This window comes from Sus scrofa, chromosome 13, assembly GCF_054392235.1.
Source record: "Sus scrofa isolate SSC_HxYL_T2T_F1_AM1 chromosome 13, Sscrofa_HxYL_maternal_Yorkshire_Landrace_v2.0, whole genome shotgun sequence".
Taxonomy (NCBI): domain Eukaryota; kingdom Metazoa; phylum Chordata; class Mammalia; order Artiodactyla; family Suidae; genus Sus; species Sus scrofa.
In genome coordinates this window covers 60,313,294-60,329,202 of record NC_139395.1, presented here as the reverse complement: position 1 = coordinate 60,329,202, position 15,909 = coordinate 60,313,294, and the positions used below count along the sequence as shown (strand labels likewise).

General features: G+C 43.8%; 1 protein-coding gene across 9 annotated transcripts in view; it reads right to left on the bottom strand.

The window, feature by feature from the left end:
* Positions 1 to 6,718: 6,718 nt before the first annotated feature.
* The window catches only part of ATXN7 (ataxin 7), a 141,872-nt gene continuing 132,681 nt past the window's right edge, over positions 6,719 to 15,909 (bottom strand). For 4 of the 9 annotated variants that reach the window (XM_005669703.4, XM_084988853.1, XM_084988852.1 and 1 more), the window contains 2 exons: positions 13,239 to 14,214; positions 6,719 to 10,787 (listed from right to left, as the gene is read on the bottom strand). In XM_005669703.4, the coding sequence (XP_005669760.2) occupies positions 10,770 to 10,787; positions 13,239 to 14,214 (994 nt within the window). In that variant the 3' untranslated portion in view covers positions 6,719 to 10,769. Of the gene's footprint in view, positions 12,517 to 13,041; positions 14,215 to 15,909 lie in introns of those variants that run through there. The other 5 variants (XM_084988850.1, XM_084988851.1, XM_084988848.1 and 2 more) reach the window with 2 other exon arrangements.

Here is a 15,909-nt window from a genome sequence, read left to right as displayed (position 1 = left end):
TAGGTTGCAGACGTGGCTCAGATCCCGTGTTGCTGTGGCTGTGGTTTAGGCCGATGGCTACAACTCCATCCCGACCCCTAGCCTGGGAACTTCCATATGCTAGGGGTACAGCCCTAAAAAGACAAATAAACAAACCTTATGAACCATAATCACTGTAATTTCTTGAAGACACTGGGGATATAAGTATTTTTTAACAAAACATACAACCCTGAAAATCAGTGCTATCTGTTAAATCCAACATATGGTCATTAAGAACTTACGGTGTTCCTTCTGCCCAATTAAAAATTAGTAGGATTCTGTTTTTGGCAAGTTCTCTCATTGCAGTTCATGCTAGAGGGGAAAAGCAGGATTGAAATGCCAGTTTCTTGAAATAACCCTTTTCCTCAAGTCCCACCTATAGAACCATCTGGGCTGAGGTGATCATACCAGAGCCATGGCTTTTCAGTCCAGAGTTACATGGACTGTTGGCCTGGAGGAGAGCGAAATCACAGACACCTTAGTTTTCCCCCTTCCTGGCTTAAAATGTACTTGATTTTCTTTTTTGCCATTTTAGCACCACCTCCACCACCACCCCAATCAGTAGATGAGGATGGCAGGTAAGAGATGCCGAAAGAAACAAGAGATACTATTCATTCCCAGAGCAAGATAGGGAAACCAAAAACTCCAAGACTGCAGATAAAGATCTGCCTTATCTTGTTTATTCATCATTACCTTATGATGAAATAAACAATACAATTCTGAGGTGAGAGAGTTTTTCCTTTTATCTGAAAAATAACATGCTCATGCTCTTTTTTTAATGAGGCCATACTGTATAGGAGGAACAGCAGTGGATACTGCAGCTAGGAAAAGCAAATTCTGATCCCAGCTCTCCTCAAACTAGCCACCTGATACTGGGAGAAATGACCTCTTTCAGCCCATTTCCTCACCTGTAAACCCAAGGAGAAAATCAGGCTGATTAGGAGGTTTCTTTATATGAACACACTGCAAGTTGTAAAGCAGTATATACTAAAACATGTATTTCTTAGTACAGTAGTATGAATGTTGGTAGAAAACTATTGTTACATAAAATTAATATTGGGCCATCAAAACCACATTTTATACAAGAGACCAAGAATTTTTAGAATTTTTTTTTTAATTTAATCTCATTGAGTTTATGTTTTTCCACTTGTGTTTGGTATATAGTAAGACTACTTAGAATGCTAATTTCAAAGTTTGGTTCTCTGCTTTTTGACCAGGTAGTTTTTTAGGTCCAGGCCTTTATTTCTTGCAGTTGAGATTATAAGACTCAGGAAACCAAAGCATGGAGGCTTCCTGATACTACCAAGTTGCAAACTGATCACTTACGGGCTGCAACTATTGCCCACCCACATTTTTTTAAGGAAAAAATTTGATTGCCATTCAAAAATTAAAAGGCAATTCAAAAATCACCAACTGTCTAGCTTCTCTGGAAAAATGGGCAGATCAGGTTAATTCTGGGCTCACATTTCCAGTCCAGCCAAATGGCTAGCAGGTCTCCTCCAGCAGGGTCCTGTTCACCAGACCTGCCCTGTTACCTTCCACTATCCGCCCCACCAGCATTTGGGTTTACTCTCTGGTGCTACCCTGACATGTACATCTGGGAGTAATGGGCAACAGCCTCCATTAACCACCCAGGGAAATTCATCCAGATCATTAAGGTCTTGACTTCATTTTCTGGTTTTGGTCTGGTTTTCATATCATGATAACCCTTTCAGGTTATCACGATATGAAAATAAGTTTGTCAAATAAGTTTTATATGCTAAGTGATCAAGTGTTAAAACACTTTGTGTTTAAGTCTCTTCAATATTGGTAAATGTTTTTATCAAAATTGGAAACTCATCACTTTTATCAATCCTAGTCTTACCCATAATACACTATCCAAGTATGAAATTAAGTCACTGGCATGAACAATTTTGAGACTACTTTTTAAGGCAATAATGCCAATTTCTTAATAAGGTTTAATTATGTATCACATTTATCCAGTGAGATAAATATTTATAAGCATGTCAAATTTTGGTAATGTTTCCTTTATAAGAGAATAGCTTTAGATCAATTTTTTAGAATACAAATACTGGAGTTCCTGTTGTGGCTCAGTGGTTAACAAATCCAACTAGGAACCATGAGGTTTTGGTTCGATCCCTGGCCTTGCTCAGTGGGTTAAGGATCCAGCGTTGCTGTGAGCTGTGGTGTAGGCCGGCAGCTACAGTTCCGATTAGATCCCTAGCCTGGGAACCTCCATATGCCACGGGTGCGGCCCTAGAAAAGGCAAAAAGACCCCCCCAAAAAAAAGGAATACAAATTGTCTAAGACCCTTTTTGTTATTAAATATTTGCAACTAACTTTGACCTAACCTAATGGCTAAAAGGATTACCTACTACCTCATTTGTTCACCAAGCACATACACTGCAATACACTTAAGATTTCATGCTTGAACACACTGAGACTTGTTAACCTGACCAAGCATTAATGGTAAATGATCAAGGGCAAGGCTACAGATCATTAGCAAGTCAATCATATTTAATTCTAAATTAATCCTGGGTGCTCTTTTAAACTTGTTTTTAAAGAGGATTAATAGCTGATACAGGAAGTTTTATCTGTGCCCCTGATTATGGGGGGAAAAGGGGAGAGGGGCTGTGATAATCTTTCATCTTCCTAATGCTACACAAACTTGCAGTTGTTAATAACAAACCTCATACCTCCACCAAGGCTAAGGGGGAAGGGAAGTTAGATTCCTGTCTGGAAAACGTGAAAGGCTCTAAATAATCACTGGTTTTGGTTTCAAAGCCATAGAGCCACAATTTTGCATTGTTCTTCTATTTCTGAAGACCTACAAAGAATGTCAAAAATGTGTGCCAGTTTGGTCCAGACCTTGAAGTACATGGTCAAGGGGGCTGTTTACCTCTTATCATTCAGAAGCCTCTTGCAGTGGCATAATTTTCCCCGTGCAGATTGGATGTAAGGAATAAAAGGCACAGTTTTTCCGTGAATGATCACCCTTCAAATCTTCAGATAGCCTCAGGAAGTGACCACTTAGTCTAGACTACCAGCAGGTGGCGTCCTGACAGCTATACCAATCTTCCCTTTTAGAAGTTAGCAGAGACCTGCTTTTCCAAAGTGTCTCTGTAAGAATTAGTGTAGTATCAGTCTCGGTAAAACTGTGCTCTTGGTTTTTGGGCACTCTACTTTTCACGAAGTCCTCTGGCATAGAGGCTCTTCATTCATCAGGAACTTGTAGCCAAGACGAAGTCCATGGATGCCTACTCCCTTGCTCTCTCTCCTGGCCATTATGTTTCCACCCTCATTCAGAACACTTTCTCTTTGAAGCTGCTCACCACCCAGCAATACCACCAACCCACTGTGCTCAATGCCCTCAGAACACCAAGCTCCTGTGACCTGCTCATTCCAGACAAGAGCAGTGACCCCGCTTCCTCCACCCCCGAGGCTGAAATGCACAGCCTGTACAGTAAGCACTAAGTATGATACTAAGTCTTAGTATCCTTAACTCCAGTGCTCTCTGCCACGCCTCTTCTGTCCCCAGCCACGCTCTCACCTAGGACCCAGGAATCACAAGCACGTCTGTTTCTGAAAGTGACACCTGGACTGCCACTCAGACCCTATTATCCTGTTTCTGACCTGATCCTAAAAGTGCTGTGCCACCACCATAACTTGATTTGCCTTATACACTTCCTTTCTTCATTCTTGGTCATAACAAATTGAAAATGGACTTTGCTTTGTAACTCAGAACCAGTCACTTAACTGGTCTGAATATAGGCAAGTTACCTCGGAGGATGGTTAAGATGTAGCAAGAGGGAAACTGCAAAACGCCGCTTCAGGGTGCCTGTTCTTCCCTGAATACCCAGGCGAGGCCACCACTGAGCCACAGTGTCATTCATACCTTTAATTCTTCCACAGTCTCCCTGCCCAGGATCTTCTAACTCTCCCTCTCAGTGAACACCTGTTGTTCCAATTATCCTGGAGAAAGAGGCAAGAGAAAAGCATTACCTGAGTGGGTTGATGGGGGTAGTGATTAAGACGGAATCGTCCCCACCTTCCACACCTGCTTTCTTCCTTCAGTCCTGCTTCTCTGTCCATCTTCAAAATACTCTCTTCTTCAGGGTTTCATCTTGGTCTGTCTTCTCCCCCTGGGCCCCAGAGGATGGGCTTCAAGTTTGTAAATCCTGGAAGTGAAAGAGAAAATGTGGGGTGCCTGTGCCTCACTCAGAGAGAACCTATAATTTCTTTCATGTGATTCTGAGAAAGTAGGGAAGAAAAAAAAAAGATTAAGAACCACTGATCTCACTAACCTGAACTCAAGCCTGGCCATACCCCCTGCTCGTTGCGGGACCTTTGGCAAGACACCTACCTTTTTAGGAGTTCCTCATCAGTAGGGTTAGATTAAAATATCTACTCTGTAGGGGCTTTTTGAGAGAGAAGGCATGTAAAGGGCTTGGTACAATGTCTGGCACATTAGGCCCTCAACTAGATAGGCATTATTTATATGTATATAACATGGTAAGAAGCCAGCCAGCCACTGCTTTTTCCTAGGTGAACACACCCACTTCCAAAGACAACCCTCCAGCTCTACTTTAGGGTCAAACCTCTCTTTTCAGCTCTAGATTGTACATAAGCCACTGGGTGCTACACTTGAATTTCCTACCAGCAGCTCAAACACACTGTAGTGTGCTTTCCCTTCTCTATTGCATGCATTTCACTTAAGGCTCATCAGCCAGTTTGGCCAAGCTAGTAATCTCTCACTCACTCTTCTTCTTTAATGTGCAATATAATCAGAGCTCAGTTCTATTGGTTTCTACCTTCACAAGACCCCTGCAATCAGTCCCTTTTATCCACATGGTCACTATCTTAGTTTGGAAAGTTACCTGGATTACTGCAACAGCTTTATAAATTATGTTTGTCACCTGTCCATTTGGTCCTCCATAGTTACTGGAGGGCCCTATGTGATGGGGATTTAAGAAAAAAAAAATTGTGTTAAATTCTCCCTTTCCCCTAAAAACTTCTTTGGCTGAAAGCCTCACGCTCCCCTGGAAGAGATAGTCCTTCCTGTGCACCTTTGGTCTATGGTCCCTGGTGGTACAAAGTGAGGATAACAGGTTCTAAGAATCACAGCCTTACAAGGTGAAAGACTAGGATAATTAACCCCTACTAGCAACAGGGGCAAGAGTTTCTTACTAGAAAGATAAGACAGTAGAAAGTGGAGTAAGGAGGAGGAGGACCTCAGGCTTGATTTAGGGGACAGCTTTCTGATTAGGACTTAGGGGGTAGACCTGGGGTTAAAGACAGAGTTTGAGGTAAGAATAAAAATGCAAGAAAAAGGTAAAGAGATTTAAGTGCTTCTTGGACTTTCCACAGCTGCCAGTTAAGATTTGAATGGCTTTTACTTTCCACAGCTACAAGTGCTGGGACTGGACCATGAAAATCTCTGGGCTCAGATAGTTACACCTGATTAAACTATATTCCTGAGGATATGAAGGGCCCATGACATGTAAGATCCTAGACCACCTGCTGCCAACTTCTCCAACCTGCCAGCCCCTCCTTCCCAGCAAGTTTCACCCAGAACTATCCTCAAGTCTGCATTTCTTCACACCTGTTGGCTCCCTCTGTCTAAAACGACCTTACCCTGCTTCTCTGCTGGTCAGTTCCCACAAGCCAGGATCCAAAGCTGCCAACCCCAGTTCTGTGAACTGGAATAATCTCTTGCTATTCACAGCCAGGTTACCTGCAAGGGGATGGAAGTAAAAGGGGTAAGAGATTGAGTGGCTGAATCTTTACCTGGGAAGTTTAAGAAGACATCCAAAGATGAAAGAAGTTATCCATTTGGCTCAGCAGTAACGAACCCAACTAGTATCCACGATGATGCAGGTTCAATCCCTAGCCCTGCTCAGTGGGTTAAGGATCCAGCATTGCTGGGAGCTGTGGTGTAGGTTGCAGATGTAGCTCGGTTCCCGTGTTGCTGTGGCACAGGCCAGTAGCTGTAGCTCTGATTCAAGCCCTAGCCTGGGAACTTTCATATGCTGCGGGTGGGGCCCTAATTTAAAAAAAAAAAAAAAAAACGAGTTTGAATAGCTGGCTGATCTAAGGATGGAACTGAAGCCCACGGGGCAGGGCGGGGAGTGGCTGATGCCAGCCTGACTGTGTCATAGAGTGGATACACATTTTCTCCAGTATACAAATCCGCTGTTTCCTTTATTACTTAAGCAACAAAATTTATAAGAATGATTTGCAAATGGTAAAAGTGGCCAGATTTCTAGAAATAAAAGATTGTTATGCTGTGCACTGACTAATACCAAAATGCACTGGTATTTCCAGTAAGGAAGGTATAGAAAAGGAAAGAAACCAGACTAGCTCTGGGTAGAAAACACTTACCTCTAATCAAAACATGACCACATACTCTCAAATTTATATATAAGGAAATACAAACATAATCTATCAACTTACCTTTGTTGACAAACCTACTACAAGAATACAGTAGTGTTCACTATTTAGAAAGTTATCACTTGATCCAAAGCAAAGCTTTGTGCCCAGGAACGGAAATACCCTAAAGCCCTTAGAATTTTTTAGCTTGTATGGAAGGGAAACTGAAGGAAGGTGCTTTCCACAAGGGTGTCTGGTGCCAAAAATGAAGAAAAGTCAGACTAGATCAAAAGGGGTTTAGTATCACAACGAGGCAGAAACATGTCAAATATTTCATGCAGCCAACCTTATTTATTGAGAAGTCCTAGTTTTATTGCCCGTTAACATGTTTGTTCCACAAACTAATTTCTCATAAAGCAAAGCACAACTTTTTCTTATAAATAGTATAAATTATTTTATTTACAGAAACTTGTTACAAAACAAATAGACTATATATTTCTTCTCTTTTAAATATCCAAAGTAATTTTCTATCCCTTGACATTTGTTCATGTTCTATACAGCAGCCAACACAAAGTCCAGCTGAGATGCTCTTGATTATGTGTACAAATGATCAAACTATTCACACATTTTAACACAGGAGATTGCTTTCATGACCAAGCTCAAAAAAAAAAAACAAAACAAACAAACAAAAAAAAAAAAACAAAAAAAAAACAAACAAAAAAAAAAAACAGTAAAATGCTTTCAAGGCCCTACATTCACACTGACAGTATGTAGTGCTCATTTAAATGATCTGAAAATGTAAAAACGATTATTTTTTGCTAAACAATAAAACTTTTAACAATCATTTTCTAAAGCCCAACGTTTTCCCCCGCAGGACAGAATGAGATAATAAGAAATTCCTTGGCAACAGAACTCTTGCAGGAAGACAGCTGCCTTTATAAGTTACATTTTTTCAAATTATACATTTTTTTCATTGTTCTCAGAGGTACTTTGTATTATATTTTTGGAATACAAAATATTTTAAATATTCTATTTCAAGCTCTGCATTTCATGAGTGAATAACAAAACGGACACATGATGTAAGGTGCTGGCTGACAAGATAATTTGCAACCCTTGGTGCCGCTGGGCAATTCATTACCAGCTGAATTCCTGTGAACCAAAAGGTCTTAATTTTAAAATACCTTATAAAATTACCAGTATTTGGTGGTTTTCAACTCCTCCCCTAAAATTTTAGTAACATTATATTTAGGTGGAAAAAGCAAACTCCAAAAGTTCAACTGAACATTCAAGTCTTTTTAAAGTATCTGTCTAAGCTTAAAACTAGGTTCAGGCACTTTCAGTTTTTTTTTCCATTAGTTTTAATGACATCACATTCTAACACACATGTGCTCAGGGCGCACACATAGACACACACAAACGCGCGCGCACACACACACTCTCTCACACATAAAACGCTAACAAAAGAAAAGCAGTGTGTCACTTATTACATGTAGTCTACCAGGGAAATCAGGCAACTAGGGAGAAGCAATGCCCACTTCATCTGTATGAATCCACTCCCGAGACACTGAAAGGGACAAAAGACTTTCACAGAACAGAGGCATCCCTTAAACTGTGAAGGAGGCAGGTTCTAGAACTATTGGCTTGGCAGTGAACCACTTCAAATTATAAAAAGGTATTTACTTTTATTAATTAATAAATAAATACTAGATGATCTCAATTGTACCAAAACAGGATATCAGAAAAAAAGACCTGTGCAAAAATACATATTTAAATATGTACAATTCATTTTTAACAAAATATGTCTTCTGAAATAGGGATACTTCCATATTTATAATAGAACAAGAAATTCCAAAATAAAGATACAAAAGTAGGTTTTGTATAATTCTTTGTTCATCTTTGCAGCACTTTTTTTTTTTTTTTTTTTGTAGGTTAAGAAAACTGCAGGAGTTGTCATGAAATTCTGTTGGAAAGAATATAAAAATTATCTTGGTTTTAAATTGATACCAAAGTCTGTCTAGAAACCACCCAACCACTGCAAATTTGGTTTTTGCAAGTTAATTTAATTCAAAAAAATACTTGTACTCCCATGTTTTAAATGGTCTTAATTGTTCATCGTAATAAAAAGTTGTAGGAGAAAATAAAATATTTGAACAACAGTCTAAAATTTAATAGCACTGTTTAGAATAGGTCTGTTTGTGGCAGGCAGAATCCAAAATGGCTAATTTCCTAATCCCGATGCTTTGTGTACTACCGGGAGACAATAATGAAATTCAATTAAAACCTCAGTCTAAGAAATCAAATGATCAAGACTTGCTAATCTAAATATCTACATTATTCTGAATCAACTTGCTATCATGGATCCTATTCACATCTTTCAGAACAACATGATCTGTCTATAAACTCCATCACTAAAAGCAACTTTATTTATAACCATCAAGTCCCCTTGGCTCTCAAAATAAATTCTACCATTCTCCATTGCACATGTCACCAAGGAATCAACTTAGTACGTTCTGATTCCCTCTCACCTCCTTCTCTCCCTCTTCTGGGATGGAACAACCAGACTGATCTTCCTAACTACCCCGACTGGCCCATCCATGCTCTCTTCTTACAAACTCTCTTACAGTATCATTTTAAAACATTTACTGATTGATTGCATAATAAGTGAACAAGATACTGTTCTCCCCTTCCTTTAAAAAAAGGTCAATATTTTACATCAATTTATAACTAAAGTATCTGCATAAAGTTTTTGTTATCTTACATAATAATAATTCTGTAGCAATTCACATTATTATTAGGTAACCAAGTATTTATTCATTCTACCTGTTGTTGACTTAAAATTCCCTGAAACTGAAGTTTGTAACCCAAGAATTATAAGGAAAACAGACCCACTGACTGGCTCTGTCCCGGCCCTGCCCAGGGCAATGACCAGGGCCTCGGGAAATCCACCCTGCATTCGGCAACTTTGTGGGTTCTAAGCAAAAGTGCCTGGTCCTCCTTTCAAGAGCTGTAGTGGTGGAATTATCTCCTAAAAAGTTCCAGCTCATGCCCCCCAATTCTCAAGTAACGATGTTTCAACCTACCAAGCCCTTTCTTTTTGCAGTGGGGTATGCCGAAAAAATATCCTGGAGGGTCTCAGAAACTCTCAGGAGTATGGTAGGCATGAATCCCCAGAAAGGAGGCACGCTAACCAATGCCCCTCCCCGGGTGCCTGCTTCCCACCCCACTGGCATCCACAGAAACATACATAGGGGCAGGAAGGGATGTGGAGACACCTGCTGTGGGGATTGTTCCAAGCGGAAATTTACACTTAGCCCCAGGACAGCATCCAAAGAAGCAGAGGGTAAAGCACAGAGTGCCTTGGAAACATTTACGTTCTATCTGTGACTTTGTCAAGGACAGTTTCTGCTGCAGGCCAATATGTCACACTTTACAAAGGCAATTTTTAAAAACAGGAGACTGGGCAGGACAACCAACCTAATGGCGTATTGTTTAACATGAAAAACAAAGGTTTAAAAAAATCCCATCTCTTTGGAAATTTTGGAAAATTTTCCCCCCATAGTGATTTTTATCCACCCCCACCAAAATTTGGCTTTCCACTATCAGCTGTTTGCATTTTCTTTCTTTCTTTCTTTTTAATCACACAGAATTGCTTTTGTACCATGGAAAGTAAGCCTCTAAAATGGTGTCTACTTGCTCCTGACCAATAATGGCTTTAAAGCAGTTTGTATGTTAGAAACTTCTGACGGCTTCTGATCCCAAATTACTTGCAAAAGGCTGGCCAAAAACACAGGCTATTTTGTCATGGTGCCCTACACTAAGATTCGTGTTCCACTCCTGGCACAGTGCTACAAGACCTAACCACACACCCCCTCCTCCAGAGGGCTGCTCGGGTGCAGCACTGCTCACCCCTGGGAGGCATCTCTAGTCAAGGTGTCTGACTGCTGGAGAGGAACCCACAGGCGACAGTGTGAAAAAGAACTGGGGCAGGGAGAGGGAGGAAGAAAAGTCTACAGTCACGCTCTTGCCAAGACACTCTTGTGCCAGCCAACCTCCTCCAAGAGTGGCTCTGTGATATACTGCAAGTTCAGCAACAAGACGGAACTTCTCAAAGATTGTAGCAAGCAGTCCAGACCACTTTAACACTGATAAAAGCAATTCGGTGGCCGAACTTGATCCAGTGTCCTTTACGAGTACTCACTGCTACAGACATAGCTTCAGGGCCATCCTCGTTAAAGCAACAGCCCGGCCGATTTCTACCCGCGAGGCCCACAGGAGGTTGGGAAAACAGACTCAAAGGCATCGTGGAGTCCAGAGTGCAGAGTGGAGGTGTAACTTGTCGTCAAAAGTGTCCAGATTATTCCTCCCCGTGCTATTTTCAGCTGTCAGGGACGTGCCTTTGGCTTTCAAAAAAGAGGGGGTAAGGAGACAACGAAAGGTAAGTAAGTGGCTGTACACGGCCCAGCCCCGACGCTAAACAAGGTATGCCCAAGGCCACTCGCGGCTCCACCACTGGCCGATGCCAGGAATGGGCAGCTCTAGATTTTGGCTTTAGGTTTCAAAAACCTTCAGTGCCCTCGGGCACAATCATTCTAAAAGAGTGGCTTTTAGAAAATTGTCCAGAAGAGATGCAGGCTGGGTTTCTAGCTGAGAGAAAAGGCTCACATGTTTGCCTTTTGGTTTTATTTACTGATGGTGTTTCCTTGAAGGTATTCCAGGTTGTCAAGTGAGATGTGAACAAGGTCAAATGGGCCAGCACACACAGGTGTAAAAACTCACACCCGAGGCACTGCCGAGCTGGGAGAGGGATCGCTGGCCTTCACTGTCCCACAGTGAGCTATTTTTAAGTTCCTTGGTGGCAGAGCCCACACATAGACTCAGCGGCCAGGTTGGCACCTCGCCCCATCTCTTAGGTTCCCCAGCAGGTCCCACTGAGTCCCCTGTTGAGAGGACTCTGACCAGCTCATTTATTTCTGCCTTAAAATCAGTTCCACGGACAAGAGCAAGCTCAGGTCCCTACTTTTCTAAGAGCAGCCTTCTGACCAGAATTTTGGAGTCACGGGTCCCTTTGCTAAACTGAAGAAAACTACAGGATTCCTTCTGCAGATAAGCAATCACAGATGTAAAAATATGCAATACTTTTCTGGGGACTCACCCATCCTCTGATCTGTAGCCAAGGTCCCCCACAGGATTTGTGCAGCATAATAAAAAGTATTCCGATGCACAGAGGAAATCTTCCTCTAATACAAACTTACTGTGAAGCTAATTTTAAGGAAAAAAACCCATACTTAGGCTATGTGTCCTAGTGGGACATAGTCCCCCAAGACAGGGGAATCAAGGTTGGCAAACTGGGAGCTCAGGAGCCAAACGTTGCTGACAAATGTGTAGGAAATACCAGATTAAAACAAAACAAAAAATTACAGAGCTTTTGGAAAATGGTCAAATTTCTCACGCAAGTCCAGATCTGAAATTGGTAACAGGCCCCTGGGAGCAGCTGCTCTGTGTAGATGGGGCTCCTGCCCCAAACTTCCCACAGGCTCTGCTCCCGTCTGCTGCACCCACCCAGACTCTCCTCACCTCTTGTTACTGGCAGGCAGTAAGGTCTGCAGCCAGGTCTGCATGAAGATGGGGTGTGCTCAGCATCACAGACAGTGGGAGTCATGACAATCAGGGGACCACACTCAGAAGGGAGTTCTGAAGGGGTGGACTGATTCTTACAGTGTTTACACTGCATTTTTATACTTATCATAAACTGTAATGACTAACTTCAAACCAAGAAGGTTTCACTTGTCCAGGAAACCCCTGTTCAAAGATCTAAACAACACACAAATAGCCCCTATGTATTTGTGCCTCAAAAAGAAGAATGTAAGGTGGTGTTGTTTAAATTCCTGCATAATTATTTTCCCCATACCTTTGGCACCAAGTATTAATTCATACAGATACTGTAAAGAAAATCAGATCACATTAAGAAACTACTTGATATTTTCTGAAAAAGTTCTAACCTGGCATTTAAGTTCTGAAGATGAGGAAGGAAAACAAAACAGAACAAAAAAGAGCCTCACATTTTAAACCAGCGCTCTGGGGGTGATGCTGCCAAAATTCCTGCTCGAAAGCGAGGACGGGAGGTATCCCCTGATGAAGGAAATAATAAGACGAGAGGAGCCGGAGGTGAGAGAAAGGAAGCTAGAGGGGACAGTACAGGAGGGAAGGCCAGGAGGGGACAGCAGCAGGTGGAGGTTGCGGAAAAGACAAGGTACAGCCTGAGAACACCACGATCAGGTATAAACCCAATGTCCTGCTCTATAGAAGGGCCACATTCAGATTTCGTCTCAATCTATTAACTCAAGGTTTTAGTCTCCAGCACTGACCATAATAAATGCTGTTTTCCTGCCTCTTTGGAAAACAGGGAAGAGAAAATATAGGGAAAAATCTGAAATTCTATGAAGGGAAAAAATATTAAAACACCTTTTTCAAATTTAAACTATCCCTTTCTAGATGAGTCTGATCTGAGCTTTCTTCAGAAAAACATACTCAAGAACTCCTCTGGGAAGCACGGCCCACAGTCCAGGATGCATGCCATCCACTCAGAACCATGCTCCTGGCCACAATGGGGATTGTGTCATCACGCAGGATGTGCCACAGCCCCGTCTGCTAAAACTCACCCGCGTGGGGTGGCCTCCTTATCCGGGAGCACAAGTGGTCATCAATTCATTCGTTTTTAAAAAGACACCATGAAGCCAGACACTTTCTCACAGGCGAACCTGCCAACCCAACCCCGTGGACCTCCAAGCTGGCGAAAGATCTCAAGGGAGAGGCCACGAGCCTGCCGCCGGGGCTCCCCGGCCCTGTCCTACCTGATGGAGGAGGGAACTGTTCATCAGCCCCGGTGGCCCCGGGCTGGGGCCCGAGTGCTTCACGTGCACGTTGTTCACGGCTGGCAACCTGGCGACCTTGCTGGGTTTGCCACTGCTATTGCTGATGCTACCCGAGCCAGGCGAGCACTTTCTTTTCTTTCCTATGAGTCTGTCCAGGGGAGTGTGTGGGTGTGAGTAGCCGCCATGAGAGTTGACGGGCAGCTCGCCGGCCTGGTGCACGAAGGGGCCGAGGGAGAGCGTGGAGTCACTGCTGTTCACCATCACGCTCATCCTCTTGATGGGCTCGGCGGGGCTGCCACCCGGGGCACCCCTCCCCGACTGCTCATGCCGGGCACCCACCAAGTTTGCCCTGCTGGCCACACAGTTGGGGCCCACACTGTGGGACGAGGCCACCGCCAAGGGGAGGGGAGGACCAGAGTGTGCCACGCAGTTTTTTCTAAAAGACTCCATGGAATGAGAAGAAGAGGAGGAGGAGGACGAGGAGGAGGACGAATGAACTAAGAGCGGGGAGCTGTTTTTGCGTTTCTTTCCTGAGCCGCCGCTGGTGCTGCTACTGGCGTTGTGACAATTAGTGCTGTTACCAGAAGACTCCTTGGGCCTTAAAGACTTGCTGGATTTCAACTTCTGAGGTTTCCTGGACATGGGGGAGGAGGGCACGGAAGACAGGCCAGAGGGAGTGGAAGGCGAGGAGGAGGAGGACACTTGTCTGGACTGCATGCCGCACACCGGGTCCACTGCCCCAGAGGCGGCAGGCTGGGCGTTGAGTGTGGTTCCATGAGCTGGTACCGACTTGCTGCTGGGGGAGATGCAGGTGGAAGAGAGCAGAACAGGGGATGGAGACACAGTGGCTGCTGCCAAATAGCTGACCCCACACTGGGATGTCGGCACAGAGTTTGTCCGGTGAGGAACCCGTGTGGAGACGGGCGATGTGGTACTGGGCACTGGCGGGATTTTCCTGCAAAACAAAAGAGGGCAGTGGATAAATGCTCCTCCACAGCCCTTTCTGGAAACTTTTAGAAGTTTCTGAACACCTTCCTGCACTCAGAGCAGTCCATAAGCCCGTAGGCCTCACCCACTGCTGCAGCAGCAGGTTCTGCTGCTGAGACACTGTGTATCTTCCACCCACAGCCCCCTCACCCAACTTCTGCCCATCCTTCCATTTCAACCCATCCACATCACTTCCTTAGGAAATCTGCCCTGACCTGTAGTTCCCACACTGCTCCCTGTTCCTAGACTTTGGAAGACCCTGGCAGTTTCCATGTATGACTGATGACCACTGTATATATAGCGTGTCTGCATAGGGTCCAATCCTCAGCTGATTTACCACTGTAACCCCAGTATCCAGGACAGTGCTTGCAACACAGAAGGCACTCCAACACTAAAAGAACTCATAAATGAATGAGGGAAAAAGAAGGGCACAGCCAATCAATAACAATGGCCAGATCCAAGCTACTGGCCTGAATCACTGTACAAGGGAATGGAGCCCCCAGATCTCAGGGAATTTTCAACCACAGTGTCCTAAAAGTGTATTCTGGTAATAATGTCTGGGTAAGGTATATATTGAAAGTCAAATAGTGGTGGTGGGGGAGGGCTCCTTTTATTTTAGCTTTGATTTTCAAAATGCCACAATACCAAAATTTCTAAGACCCCTATGGCATGATTCACACTGGGGTGGCAAAACAGAAAATGGCCTGTGCTGAGACTGCCCTGCTCCTGGCTCAGGGACCAGCTCTGGCTAAGCCAGACCCTGAACCAGTGAGGCTCCAGCTCCTCACCTTCAGTTGGCAGAGGTGGCTTAGACTGCTGCCAAAGTGCTTTCCACATGCTTTTTGAGAAAGAATATAGCTATTAATAAAAGGAAACAAATACTACAAGAGTTTGCACCAGCCCTGAAACCCCCAGAGTGTAGCTCTGGCCCTCAGTCACTGCTTCCCGAAGTGGCTGCACATCAGAATCACCTGTGGCGTTCAGGCCACACCCAGATGGACCACACCAGAATCACGGGGGTGGGGGTCCAGGCATGAGTAACTTCTAAGTCTCTCCAGGAGATCCCAACGTGAAACCAAGGTTGAGAAACTGGTCTCTATCCCCATGCTGCTTATGAAGGATAAGCACTGACAGGACCTGAGATGCTTATTAGAACTGCTGAGCCCCTGAGCCCACCCTAGACCTCAGAGAGTGTATCTCAACAAGATCCCCAGGCAAGTGGTGGGCACCAGCACCTGGGAGAAGCCCAGCTGGAAAGGTAGTACAAGGGTTCGTGCTCCCTGAGAGCAGTGGCTTCACATGGCCACCAGGTGGCTTAGGAAGACAGATCGTAACGGCCTTGCTGCGGGAACCAAGTCCTAGGAAAAGGAAAAGGCTTCCATGTGGGGAGAGATGTGGACCTCACCGGACAGCATCACTGGTTTCTCTTAAAAAGAGCTCTTTTGGAGCTCCCCGGTGGTCTCAGGCAGCTCAGTGTGGTCATGGCTATGGCTAAGGCTAGATAGATCCCTGGCCTGAGAACCTGGGCATGCAACAGGCACAGTCAAAAAATAAAAATAAAAGTTCTTTTATGTCATGCTCCTGTTTGCATAAAGAAGACATAAAAAAAGAATAGGTAGTCACACTGACCTATGTTTGCATAAATGAACTCAGAGATACAAGC